Source organism: Carassius gibelio, chromosome A17, assembly GCF_023724105.1.
Source record: "Carassius gibelio isolate Cgi1373 ecotype wild population from Czech Republic chromosome A17, carGib1.2-hapl.c, whole genome shotgun sequence".
Taxonomy (NCBI): domain Eukaryota; kingdom Metazoa; phylum Chordata; class Actinopteri; order Cypriniformes; family Cyprinidae; genus Carassius; species Carassius gibelio.
Window position 1 is genome coordinate 5,620,828 of NC_068387.1, and position 13,955 is coordinate 5,634,782.

The window sequence follows — 13,955 nt, forward strand, 5'->3', positions numbered from 1 at the left end:
AACGGTGTACTCCTTCTCCGCTCATTTCCGTTATTTACTAATTGAGAGGGAGGGTTGCACTTGCGCCGCGGCAGGCGCTACATATACACTAGTCGATATTTGATTCATTTTACAGCCCTAATGTCGATGTATTCATTCAACAATAGCCATATTCCGTGACGTTCTGCTTTATACAGCAAGTTCTAAGTGTGTGTGTGTGTGTGTGTGTGTGTTTATGTGAGTGCATGTGTGTGACAGAGTATGCATGTGAGAGTGCGTGTATGTGAGCATGCGAGTGTGAGGATGCGTTTGAGAGAGTGTTCTTGTGAGGATGCCTGTCTGAGTGTTTATGAATCTGAGGCAGTGTTGTGCCTGAACGCGTTAATTGAACGATAGTTCATGAACTCGTTCATATTTTGGGCGAACGTGAACTGAACGTGCTGTATTACTGCCTGATGAACGTTACTGTCAACTCGTTCATTCTGGTGTCTGTGAACGGCACGCTCTCTCAGGTAAACTTCGTTCAATAGGGTGCCAGATTTCTATAGAGCCTTCCAGACGAAAACCCGGCTAAAACACACCGTAAACGGGTCTTAATATGTAGCGGAAAAACACCCAATCTGGCAACACCAGCCACCAGTGTCACACCGCCGTCCGCCGCATGCGTGACGCGTCACCAAAAAAAAAAAAAGAAAAAAGCATGGAGGCGACAGCAGCATGTAGCAATAAGGCGTATGATCATTTAAAAGAATTGTATGATGTTTATGACAAGGTCGGTGAGAATGGGAGACAAAGCATTAAAGCAATGGGGAAATGCTGTCCCCTCAATGCTAATGTAAACCCTGGTTGGATAAGGATTCAAAATTGGATATGAAGATGAAATCTGACGCATAGCTTCATTGTTAAAACTGATAAAATAATTGCTGTCTGTGATTCTATATGGGCTGTGGCAATCATTTTGAAAAATAATAGTTTGCAGCAACATATGGAAAAAAAGAACTATGAACTAGTTCATTTTTGGAACTTATTGAACTTAGTTCAAAATTTTGTAGTTTGAATTATGAACTGAACTAGTTCATTTTAAAATTTGTGAATTGAACTTTCAACTAGTTCATGTAGAAAGTGAACTTTCCCAACACTGATCTGAGGATGTGTTAGAGAGAGTTTGTGAGTGTGTAAAGTGAGGGTGTGAGGATGCATGTATGACTGTATGCGAGTGTGTGAGAATGCATGTGAGAGAATGTGTATGTGATAGTGTGTGAGTGTAAGGATGTGTGTGTGTGTGTGTGTGAGAGTGTGAGGATGCATATGTGACTGTGTGTGTGACTGTGTGTGTGTGTATGTAAGAACGTGTGAGTCAGTGCGTGTTGTAAAAAGTGTTTGTGTGAGTGTGTGTGTGTGAGGAAACAAGTGTGAGTGTGAGTGTATGAGTGTGTGTTTTTACCTTTGCACAAACTCTAGCGTTCCTCCTTGGTCTCCTGGGTATGAAATGTTCAAACAGTAATATGAAGCAAACATCAACTTCAGAGCATCACAGAAGATGGTGATGTGGCCATTAACAACGACTTGGTCAACAGAAAACATAAAGTTCTCTGCGGTCAAAGGGGAACTTCCTGTTGTTATGCACAAGAAAAAGAAGAGATCAGTAACTCTGTGATAAACTTACTGCAAATATTAAATAGTTTTCCTTTGAAAATATTCAAACATACCACACACAATTATGCAGGGTGTACTCGGAGGTTTGGCACAGTCTACTTCAGATGGCAAGGTTGTTTGATCCACTTTATGGAACATCTGGTCCTCTCTCTCGCTGAAGTACTTGAGAAGTAGCTGAAGAAATCCAGCAGCGTTGATATCAACGCTTGATTTTTCCATTTCCCTGAAGATGGTCTGCATCTTTGCTGTCTTGTCAGTACATCTGAAGTATGAAACAACTCTAGCACACTTACTTGCTATAGTTTTGTCTTCAAAGTCTATCGCAGTTAGCTCTTTAAAGTGAGTCATCATGCCAGATGTTTCAAACAAATATGGCCATTCGTGCAACAGATCAGAGGTTTCAACCCCATTTATGATGTCTTTTCGCTGAGTAAAGAAGGTGGCCCTCATCATATTCTCAACAATTTTGGCATCATGGAACTGTTCTTTTTTAATTTTCCTCATTTCCTGCTTTACAGATATCTGGGTGTCAGGCGTTTCATTAGCTGGTAGCTGCACTGGTTGTCAGTTTTTACACCTGTAGCTATCTAGTCTCTTCTTTCTACACAAAGTATCTTCATCACTGTTGCAACCTGCTTGTCTCTTTAAAGAAAGTGATGTCTTTCCTCTCCTCACATTGTTCAGTCTGTTAATCAGCTGTTTGATGACTGAATCATACCCACTTCCAACAACTTCCCCTTCAATAACATCTTTGAATGCTTCAGGATAAGCCATGGCCATCTTCCGTGCAATCTCAGTGATGTGTTTTTTAACAGGTGTGGGACATACTGTGAATATTTCACTCACTACCAGTCTTATGATTTCCAGTCTTTCATTTTTTCTTGGCCGCTTCCCTGCTTCCAATTTTCTAAAGATCTCAGATGGGAACTTCTTCCAGGGAATTTGAAAATGATAATGCCAGCTGTCAGGCAGTTGAGGTGTACCACTCACACTTAAACTAGATGTTGACACCGAGCTTGAAGCTGCTGAGCTGTAGGTACCTACAGAGTTTCAGAAGTTCACAAATAACATGGGCTGTTATGAAATGATGCAACATGCACTCTAAAGTTATCGATTTTGTCCAAAATGTATTAATGTTAAAATTACTTACAATACACTTTGAACTGTCTGAGCTGGTAGAACCTCAAATATTTAAATACATTTTTATATTGGTCTACTGCTAAATTATTACTTGAACAACAGTGTGTGAACATTATCTAAGTTTGGGTATATCATTGAAAAACACCCAACAAGTAAACTTGTGTGATGAATGTAATGTTTACCCTACAATTGTTTACATAATTTTTTTTACAGTAAATATGTTCTTAAAAAAAATTATCAAAATTTCTTGAAATACTAGAACTAGGTCTAAAATAGAGCTAAATGTCCATTTAATACATTTAGTGCACAATATACGCACCAGAAAAGGAGGTTTGATCAGGACTTTCATAGGCTTTATTCGAGGACAGTTGGTTGCTTGTAAAGCTACCAGTCACATCACTTTGACCTTAATAAAAAACATAGCATTAGACTTATGGTGTATAGTACATTTTGATAAGAGTAATACAAATCCAGTATAATGATGTACATGTAGAATACTTGTCTTAATATGCTTATTTTCTTAATAGATTGGGTAAAACAAAAAATAAATTCTGTCTTTAAATGCTAACCCATCCACAATGAAAGATCTTTTTAATGAAATACAAGTTTTCTGTTTCTAAATTGACATCACTTTTCAAAGTCTAGAAAGGAAGAACAGACATACCGTAATAAAAATAATTTATGTGACTTAAGTGGATTTGTTAAACCACTGGAACCTAAGGATTATTTTTGAGGGTCAATGGAGGGATAAAATGCACCCAGACTTTTTTAACAATATCTCCATTTGTGTTTTGAAAATAAATGAAAGTCTTAAGGGTTTGAAATTAACAAGGGTAAGTAATAAAAGAAAGAATTTAAAAGGATAGTACCGAAAATGGAAGTTATGGTATCCTTTACTCACCCTAATGTTGTTTCAATATATGTTTGTATAAATTAAGATATTTGGGAAAATATTTATAACCAAAAAACTATTGGCTTCAGTAGTATTTTTTTCAGTTTGATTCTTTCATATATCTTCCTTTATGCTCAGTAGAACACAAAGCTGCCAACTCTCACGCATTCAGCGTGAGACTCACGCAATTGACCCGAATTCTCACGCTCTCACGCCACACCCCCATATTCTCACGCAGACTCTTGCAGCAGTGAGGAACAAAAATTGCGCCGCATGATCTCGCAAAGCACCTCGCAGAGACCAGACAGACAGTTTAGTTAGTTTTTTTTTTTGTGACAATTGTGAGGGAAATACACAATAATAACAAATAAAAATCTCCACATTTTTAGGTGTTCGTTAAGGAGGCTGCTTTAAGGCCCTGCCCGGGTATACTTCACATTCCAAACTTTCCAAAGGCGGATGAGCTCGACACGCAGTACCACTTCTGTCTCATCATTCACCTCGTGCATGCACTGTTGTACGTCTCATAAATTGCCTGCACGCGGGCGGGGTGTGCAGCTGTCCGCGAGCCCTCTTGATGAAGAAAATGACATATTGCAGATGGTACATGAATGCGGACGGCCAAAGTATATTTTGGCCTTTATCAGTGCAGCTCGAGATGCGATGACAATGTAAGTTTCATTGCATCAGAGGTGGGTAGTAACGAGTTACATTTACTTCGTTACATTTACTTGAGTAATTTTTCGGGGTAACGAATACTTTTCGGAGTAATTTTAAAGATGGGTACTTTATACTCTTACTTGAGTACATTTTTTGGGAAAAATCTGTACTTTTACTTCGTTACTGTGGGCGACTCCCCTCTCGTTACTTTATCTTAATGCAATAAATGCTTCAGTTTATTCCAAACGCGCCGTCTACTTTTTTCCGGACAATGAGCGATGCCCATTCGCGAATGATTCATTATTTTGAGTCAACTCTGTTCAAAGGCTTGATCAAACCAGTGGGCAAACGAGTGAATTGGTTCATGAATCAGTTTGATTGAGTCGTTCAGTTCCATGCTGCACGCGCTGAGCTCTGAAGCGGTTCACTCAGAGTTGTAACGTTTAAGATCATCAGCAGCGTTGAAAACGTGGCTATGGAACTGCACTGAATTGAAAGCTAATCTGCAAAGGCTATTATTTGCTTGCGGTGGAGATCCTTATTAGATGAACGCGTGTGCTGTCTACTGTTTAACAGGTAATAACTTGGGCTACATTCGATTACAGTTCACGATACCACTGTGACATTAGTTTGTTGTACGTGTGTGGCTTGTAACAGGTTGAATGCAGCTTCCAAAAGACAAAGAATAGCCGATTAAGATTTTATTAATTTTAATACAATCACACCAGTGCGAGTAGGTTCAGCAAGTCATATCATCAGCTGCTAAATTTAGATCTGTGATCGCTTGCTGGCGCTGAGCCAGAGACAGACGCGTTTTTACAGCGCTGCGCATTAACCAATCACACACGGTTCTGTTGAGCTTTTGAATGCAATGGCCAATCAGAGGCGTTCCGATGAGTCATCGCTGAAATGCCGGTGCTTCCTTCACTCGCTCGCTGACTGAATACCTCTTTCTGCCGAATTCTCTCGTCAGAAACAACAAAGTGCAGATGTGTGTACGAATCTATAATTAAGATATTGATTTCACAGTGTTAACAGTTTCAGTGATTTTAATGGTAGTTTCTGAGAGTGAATGAAATCTAGACTGTCAGTGAAAATTATGTTTAATGTAAATGTTATTTGCTCTCTTTCTGAACAATGAAAGATTAGTAGCAATATTTATATCACATTAACTTTCAATGTTAAATTCACATTTAAAATAAAGTCAGTCGTATTAAAAATATGTTATGGCATGATACCTATATTTGTTACTTAAATAAACAGACAGGGTTTTATAATAAATTACATAAATTGGATTAAAGGCTGATGAAATATATACATTTATACACACACACATACATTACTTACATTTTTTGTCTATATATCTATATAAAAAAGGCTCCGTATATATGACCCAAAGTAACTAGTAACTAACTACTTGAGTAGATTTTTTATCCGATACTCTTTTACTCTTACTCAAGTAACTATTCAAGACTAGTACTTTTACTTTTACTTGAGTAAATATTTCTAGAATTACTTTTACTTTTACTTGAGTAAAGTTTTTGGGTACTCTACCCACCTCTGCATTGCATTATAATTTTCTTGTTAGCCTTTCTAGTTTAAGCCACTAGATGCAATGCTGCAGCAATATTCTTTCAAAATATTGCGGAAAAAAAGAACAAGAATGTGGAGAAGACACAAAACCTAAATCAAGCTGTTCACATAGAATGCATTTCGCACACTCGCGTCTCTCACAAGACAGCCGGAAATAAGTTGTTTAAAAAGCCATGTAAAATTAATATTAACTTTTTAAAAACTTATCTCGAGAATTTTTGGTGGTTTTTTCCCATCCCACTGTGTTTTTAAATGTAAAATGGACTCTGTGATTGGCTTTCCGCGCTCTGTATTAAACTTTGCATGTATACATGATGCTGTTTTGTTTATAGTTGTTTAAGCAACTAAAATATAATTGGTTTATAAATATATATTTTTAAATATTATTCAATTAATAGTCATGTATTCTAATGCATTTATTAAACGTACATTAGTAATATTTTGCTCGATGCGCCCAGTTGTGGCATCAGGATAGAAGCAAAAAGCTTCTCTTCACCCTAACTGAAATTATTCATTTTAAATTCGAATATAATTCGAATTGTAATAATATACAAGTAAAAAATTCGAATTTAGTTTTTCAGCCATTTTGACAGCCCTAATGTAGTAGATAATGCAAGGATTTTGTGTTTGTATTTTTTTCCAGACCAAGCCACGCCCCTCCATAAACCCCTCCCCCATAACAAAGCCACGCCCCCAGAATCTCACTCTAAGCTGAACTCAAAAGTTGACAGCCCTGAGAACAAATAACTTTACACAGGTTTGCAAAAAATTTATGGCAAGTAGATAATGACAATTTTCCCTTTAAATTTTGTGTTGAACAAATTCTTTCATATGATAATTATGTTATATACAACCTCAAACACATACTTGCTGATTTGAAGCATGACAAGAGTTTCCTTGCTTCCACTGGCCTCATGGAGAAGGTCACTCTCCTGGATATAGTTCATGTCCTCACAGTTCTGCACTCCTAATTGGTTCAGTGCTTTCAGTAACGGCTCAAGTTTGCTCATTTTTGGTAGAGCTAATTTAATTAAAGAGGCAAGATGTCACGGTTAGTAAACCGTGATCTCGGGGTGTTTGCACTTTGTGGTGAAGTCTGTGTGTTTCGCATCTGCACTGATTAGTTTGTGGGCGTCTCCGTTAATTGTCATCAGCAACAGCTGTCACTCATTACTCATCCCCTTTATATTGGCTTGTCTCACGTCTTGTGTTTGTGAGATCGTTGTTTCATGTCATTTACCCTGTTTGTCAGCTTCAGTGTTGTCTGCGTTGGATGTTCGTGATATCCCGGAACCTCATCCACTCTACGCACTTCCACTCTACGCACTTCCACTCAGCCACAAATACTTACCTTTGGCTCTATTCCCTGCAGTTCCTGTGCCATCCTCTCCTGCTGCCTTCTCAACGCCATCATCCGGATTCCTCACCTCCTCACCACCATCTTGGATTGTCTTCTTCCCCGCATCATTGTCTCTTCTTGTTTGTGTTTGTTTATTTTCACTAAACCTGTTAACTCTCTATTGTTTCCAGTCCTTCCTTCACCCCACCATCACACAAAAGCACTCTTTTCATCCATGACACTAAGACAAACAACTAGTCAAGTGCAAATAGAAAAAGCTGCTTTAATCTAACCCATATAGTCACATCCAGCTAAAGATAAATTTAGTTTCTTGTCAACTCTTAGGGACTCTTATAACCATTGTTTATATGAAGGTGAGTTCAATGCAGCTTCACATGAAGTATTGTGCTGTGATGGTCAAAACTCTTAAGAAGCTCGATTAATGTAGAAGTATTTATATATTTAAAAAAAAAACACTGTGGATGACGCGTTTAACAAGGATGCCTTGTCCTGTTCCTAGAGATGTACCTATCAATATGTTCAGCTCCAACCCAAACACGAAACTGCTTTAGTTTGCACACTGACATGTCTTCATAAATTTGGCTAAACCGCTGTAGTCTACTCGATTACTTTATTGATGTATTTCTGGAAAATTATAGTCCCATGGATGAATAGAAACCTATCAGTGTTGGATCTGAACCCTGCAGATAGGTAGATCTCCTGGAATAAGACTGGACACTCTTGGTGTATATTCACCTTTACATTATCTTTACTCTGTGTCAGCAATGCTATGTTTCAGTGAAATTACTTTTGACCCCAAAAGCTTATATGCAGGCAATGGATAATAGTCCAATTTGAGCTCTGCTTTCCAGTACTGCATGCTGTGCCTTGCATCCTTCACTTTATATAGTCCAAACTCTGGCAAGTAGGACACATCATGAGGAGTAACAAGAAAATACACATGCTTCTCTTCCTTCACCAACATGAGCTCAATTTGACCGAATTCAAATCTGTATTGTAAAAAGCACAACATAAATAAAGGATATAAAATAAACAAATTATCAAAAAGTCTGGAACTGACCGTAATTGCACTGGCACTGATAAAAGAAAGAATGAGATGAAATAATTGAGGAAAATTTATATTTAGGGAAAACAAACAAAAAAAAACTATATGTACACTATAATACAATAGAATGTAATAGAGTCTGTCTGGGTAGATTATCAGACATCCAGCCACTCCAGCTCCACTTCCTCCCCATGAAAAGACCTCTTTTTTATGCTGTGGTTGAAGCGGATCTTCTCATCTTTGAGAATGTCCTTTGTAGCCTGAAAGAGCAGGACGTGCCTGTCTCCTTCTTGAAGCTTCACTATGCAGTGGCGTGGATGCACATTGACCTTCTTCTTGGAGTGCGTAATCCATCTCCCTGTGGTTTCCAGAGACGGGTGGCACTCACAGGGGAAGGTCTCCGCATCGATGCAGACTTCCTCACTGCCATGTTTAAAGAAAAACCGGTGGCCCAGCTCGCCCTGCCTCTCTGCCATCTCCCTGCCCTCAGCACCTGTGATCACCTTTCCGTGGAAATCACACAGGATGGAGCCCTTCCTGAAGGCCTTGGTTGCAACAGCTCCTGTGGTCAAAAACAACAATATTTTTTTTGTTTTGTTTTTCACTTCAGTAAGTACACATGTGTAACAGGAATTATGTTGCTACATTTGGTCATTAATGTGCTGTTCATGATGTTGTTGTTGTTTTTATATTCATTTTTAAGGGATTTTAATGTGCTCATAAGACATTTGTGCATACCTTTCTGCTCCCCAAAATCCTTCACAGCCAGACCAGTCCATTTCTGACTGGTCACCCCCCTGATGATGGCCGGGTCACTCTGCGCCTGTGCTCTGCTGAGCGGACTCCACTTCGCAATGACGTCCTCTGGGCGGGGATGATTGGCCGTCCACCCCTCTGCCTCTATGACTTTAGCCACCTTCGCTGCAGTTGGGGCATATCTTGAGCATTTTGCTGTCAAAGAGAGAACATTTACATTAAAATTCAGTTTCACACACGAGTTCTAAATGTTTCTGTTGGAGTAGATCTAATCATTGGCCAAGAAAGTATCTACACTTACCCAAAAGATGTTGCTCCCGCTTCCCGTACTGCAGAGCTCTCCACTTGTCATAGAAGACTCTGTCGGCGGGGAACCCAGCTTTTGTTCTCTGGGTTTTGTTGGGTGGGTGGCCAGTGATTCCTACAGGGAAGGCCTGTAGGAAAACATCAAAGTCTGGTGTTGGGTTGGCCGCCTCTTCTTCCACTCGCCTTCTCTTCTTTGCCTGGGCGCCCTCTTCACCAGAGTCATCAGAAGAGGAGCTGCAACATTGAAAAGGTTTCACGGTTACACACTGACAAACTGACGGATGAGCGTTGTGAGACATTATAATTATAACTGTTTCAGATAATTACGTACCGTGTCAGGGAGCTGAGCAGGTTTGCGGTCGCCACCACACTGTCCAGGGTCATCATTCGGTAGTGCTGATTTGCCACTGCCGTCGAATGGGCCATGTAGTGTGCGACAGACGCCTTCTGCTCCCCTGAGAAGTTTGCAGCCGCTTCTGTCTTAACAGTCCTGCATGTCTGCTGGCTTTTGATGTTGGGCAGTTTGTAGCTGCAATGGGGCAGAAATATCAGATGAAACTCCCACACTTGTATAATCTTCTAGAGGCTGATTTGTTTAATAAATGCACAGATCTGTTATGAGGTGAATTGTAATCCAACAGATATTTTTGGACTTAAGGACTGCTGTTAATACTTACTGTGTGTGCAGACGAGAGAGGTCATTGCTTGCACTCCTGATTTTCATGCCCGATGATGAAACAAACAGCCTGTTTCCATGATCTACATCTGGCCGGATGCAGTAAGGGCGGATCCAGGTGTAGTATGCGTTCAGCATCTGCAGAGACAAACAAAAAAAATCTGTTAATATCTGTTGTTTCATTGCTGGTGTTACTGTATTTCATGGAAAGGCAATTTAGCCTGTACAAAGTGTACTTACTGCTGCCTCCTCCATTGTTAGGGTAAACACAGCAATCTGCATTGTCGCAGTCCTGTGTTCGCTGACAGCCACACACACATTTCCCCCAGATTTTTTCCTTTCATTCCACTCTGCTGTCTGAAAAAAGAAAAACACACTGAGTGAATTACTGAGATAAATGTCCTAATATAATCTGTTTAGGCTGATGCCCCCACAAAATCTGAGGTCTTCTCACTTACTGTTATTCCCTCCACCACTCCTGGTCTCTGGAAGTGACCGAGGATCAGGATTGCTTCACAGTAGTAGCGGAACATGGTCTTTTCATCTGAAGCCACGTGGTCACCTTCCAGCAGCCTCCCATAAACGGACAGCATGTCTTTCTTGGCCTTTCGGAGGACTGCCTGGCACTCCTGACTCGCACACTCAAGGAACTGGTCATACCTAGAAAGACATACAAGACAACAATGTTGCGGAGAATTACACCCATGTCTGTAGCACATAACAGCAGATGTACAGCCAGCATATAAGTAGTATCAACATGGAGAAAGTCATGAAAGAAGACAAAATGACAGGCAGATTAGCAACTGACCTGGTTTTACGAATGACCTCGTTGTTCCACTTGGCCACTGGCTTTCTGAGGAAAGTGAGGAGGTCGATGTAGGCTTGGCACTTCCTGTAGAAGTCAGCATCTGTTGCAGCCAAGTTGAGGTGGGTCTTCAGATACTTTACAAACCGGATCATGTTGTCGATGTAATTCAGTATGGTGGCTGGGACCATGTCAGCGTGCCGGAGTTGAGTAAGGTAGTCCTTGGTTTCAGTGGACTTTAGCAGGAAGTCTAAGCGGACTTCATCCCCACTTGGCTGGATGTATCTCAGCATCCTGGAGACGTTGTCTACCTGTGATAAAGAAAAAGAGAAGTGTGAGATGATGCAGTGAGAAGAAAAGCCACACGCAGACACCCCTAATAAAGCTGTGTTTTATCTGAGTTCCCTTTTAAGGAACGCAATAGCTGTTCTACATGTGCTGTGCTACTATATATTAAAACATTTTCCAGTTACAGAGAGCAATACGGAACAGACTAAAAAGAAACCCAAATGGGATGCATCTTACCTCCTGCTGGCAGTTTGGGACCTGCAGGGTGTTGATCAAATAGCCCTTGAAGTCCGTCAACATGGGCTCTTCTGCAGGGAATTTTTCATAGAGCCCCATTTTGACCCGGACACTTGTGCTGGGCTGCGCTTGATCTCTGAAAAAAAAAATACAGACAGATGAAAATGAGCTCAAAGCAACCTTACAGTTTGTTCACAGTTTCTGCACTGATGTGTGTGAGGTTTAGAACATACCTCTGCCATGTTCGCTCACTTGGATCAGTGGTGCTGCCTTCAGAGCTGCTGTCCTTCGCCACCAAGACACCACCTGCCACTTGAGAGCTGACACCGGATGTGGGAACGGCAGCTGTGCTGGTGGACGGCTCTTCGGGTTGCAGGTCTGCCGGGTTAGGAGCATTGGCCACGAAAAACTTTCTTTGGCGCAGCTCTTCCAGAAGAGCCAGCCTAGATGGTCTGTGGGGGTAACGTTTAACCATCTCATTGTAGTCCCAGTTTCTGGCTTCCCGTGTCCACACCTTGGTGGACTCCTTGGCCCTCTTTGCCTCCTCCAGCCGTTCTTCGGGTGTCCTTTTTTTCATGCAGACCCTGCTCAGATGCGTCGTCAGCATTTCCTGTGGTTTTTCACACAGCAGGCAGTGAACAATGCGACGGTCAGATTTCTGGCTGTGAGGGAAAAGCAGACACACCAAAGATTACAAATGTGAAAATGAATCAAGACAGAGCCTTCTTAAGACAGAGGCCTGATGTGACCCTTAACCAGCAAGACTTATCATAGAAAGCTACTGTAATGCTACCAGAACCTGTTTTTCTGCCTTCTTAAGACAGAGGCCTGGTGTGTGCTAAAGTGACTGACCAATTCACACCTGACCCTTGACCTATTTCAATTTTTGGAATGAGAAACAAGTCTTACTTTAAAGAGATAATACACTGTAAAAAAAAAAGTAAAAAAAAAAAGTTGACTTGACTTAAAATTATAAGGCAACTTGATGCACAGCTTTTTTGAGTTTACTCAACTATAGAGTTTAACTATAGAGATGTTATGGTCGAGTAAACAAATAAAATAAAAACTGAGCAGCAAGTTGCATTTTAAATTGTAGGTTAAGTGAACTTTTCTTTTTTTTACGGTGTAGAAAAACAAAGAATAAAACCTATCCTTTAGTTTTTCACAATATGCTCAACATTAGTTTTATCACGTTTTTATCCATACTATGTCAACTGGCATATAACAATAACAGGCAATAACATGGAAAAAAGATTTGATCAGACACAACACAAGTAGGAAAAATCAACTAGAGAAAGGAAATGTAAACTTACTTGTCGGATTGTGATGCCATTTTCCCAAAAAGTTCAAGATGTCCTTGCAAAGTCAAAAGGTGGTATCTGTAATCTGATTTGAAAACACAGTGAATGTGTGATTTACTATCTGCAGTATGTATACAGCACCAGTTGTGTGACGTCATCGTCAAGCAGACCAATCAGGTTGATTGCTATTGTTTATTGGGTGGGAGGAACCAGCATCTGGAAAATGCTCTGGTGAGTTTTATCAAAGATAATGTTTCACATTAATCCATGTGGGTAAAAGTTTATATAGGAGGTAATAGTTTGTAAAACTTGTTCATAACTTTGGACAAGAAAATGTGCATCGTCCCTTTTAAATTAAAATAAAATAAAGAATAAAAAGAATGGAAAACAAAGGTAACATTACAAGTATAAAACATTTACTTATATTCAGGTTAATAAAGTTGTATTGATATGTCAACCTCATCGCTTTACTTTGCTTAGAGAAACAAGTTAAATGAATAAACATGTTTGAATGTAGTCTTTTTCTTAACATGTTTTTCAAATGTAATTTATTCAGAGCGTACAAAAAATAAAGGTTTCTGCGCAGAAGTAATTCAGAATAGACACATAACCAACATATATTTAGAAAGCCATCCTTGAGAGTTTATAGTTCAAGACTCCAAATTAATCAGACGGTTATAAATATTGAGAGATATAAGGTCAAACATAAAACAAATAAGAACATATTTATTAAATGTATAAAATATTTTTTGAATGTAGGATATCAACTTATAACCACAACTAAAGAGTAGCTACAAGTCCTTCCTTCCCTGACATGGTCTTACAATAGGCCACAATAATTTTTTGTAAATGCATAATTTTCATCCTCAGGTTTGAAATTATTTGGAGAAGTTTTAGAAATGGGCTGATAAGATATTTTATTGCCCTGTAAACAACCATTGATGGCCCAATCATCACAACCATGATGGCCCGATTTTGATTTAAAAATGGCCCATAATTTGTGCAGATGGCCTGTTAAAGGGTTTAAAATTGGCTTTAAAGCATAAATTACAGAGTAGAATTTCCTCTGCCCCACCAAATATATGTAAATAAGTTATCCTTATAAATTATACTGACTTATTATTTTGAAGACTAATAAACAAAATGTGCATTGTCCCTTTTAAAAATAAAATAAAGAATACAAAGAATGACCAGTTTGAAAATAAAATGGTTTAAAAAAAGTAATCCCCCTTTGTCTGAACACAAAAATGAACTTTATACT

The 13,955-nt window shown here is 39.5% G+C and overlaps 1 protein-coding gene across 1 annotated transcript; it reads right to left on the reverse strand.

The window, feature by feature from the left end:
- Positions 1 to 8,271: 8,271 nt before the first annotated feature.
- Positions 8,272 to 12,776, reverse strand: LOC127933236 (uncharacterized). The gene is made up of 11 exons (XM_052530055.1): positions 12,707 to 12,776; positions 11,627 to 12,055; positions 11,394 to 11,529; positions 10,872 to 11,179; positions 10,522 to 10,723; positions 10,304 to 10,420; positions 10,065 to 10,201; positions 9,719 to 9,916; positions 9,383 to 9,621; positions 9,064 to 9,276; positions 8,272 to 8,887 (listed from the first exon to the last, which is right to left on the reverse strand). The coding sequence occupies exons 1-11, from the start codon at positions 12,724 to 12,726 to the stop codon at positions 8,481 to 8,483; spliced, it is 2,406 nt and encodes an 801-aa protein (XP_052386015.1). The 5' UTR covers positions 12,727 to 12,776; the 3' UTR covers positions 8,272 to 8,480.
- Between the last annotated feature and the right edge of the window lie 1,179 nt (positions 12,777 to 13,955).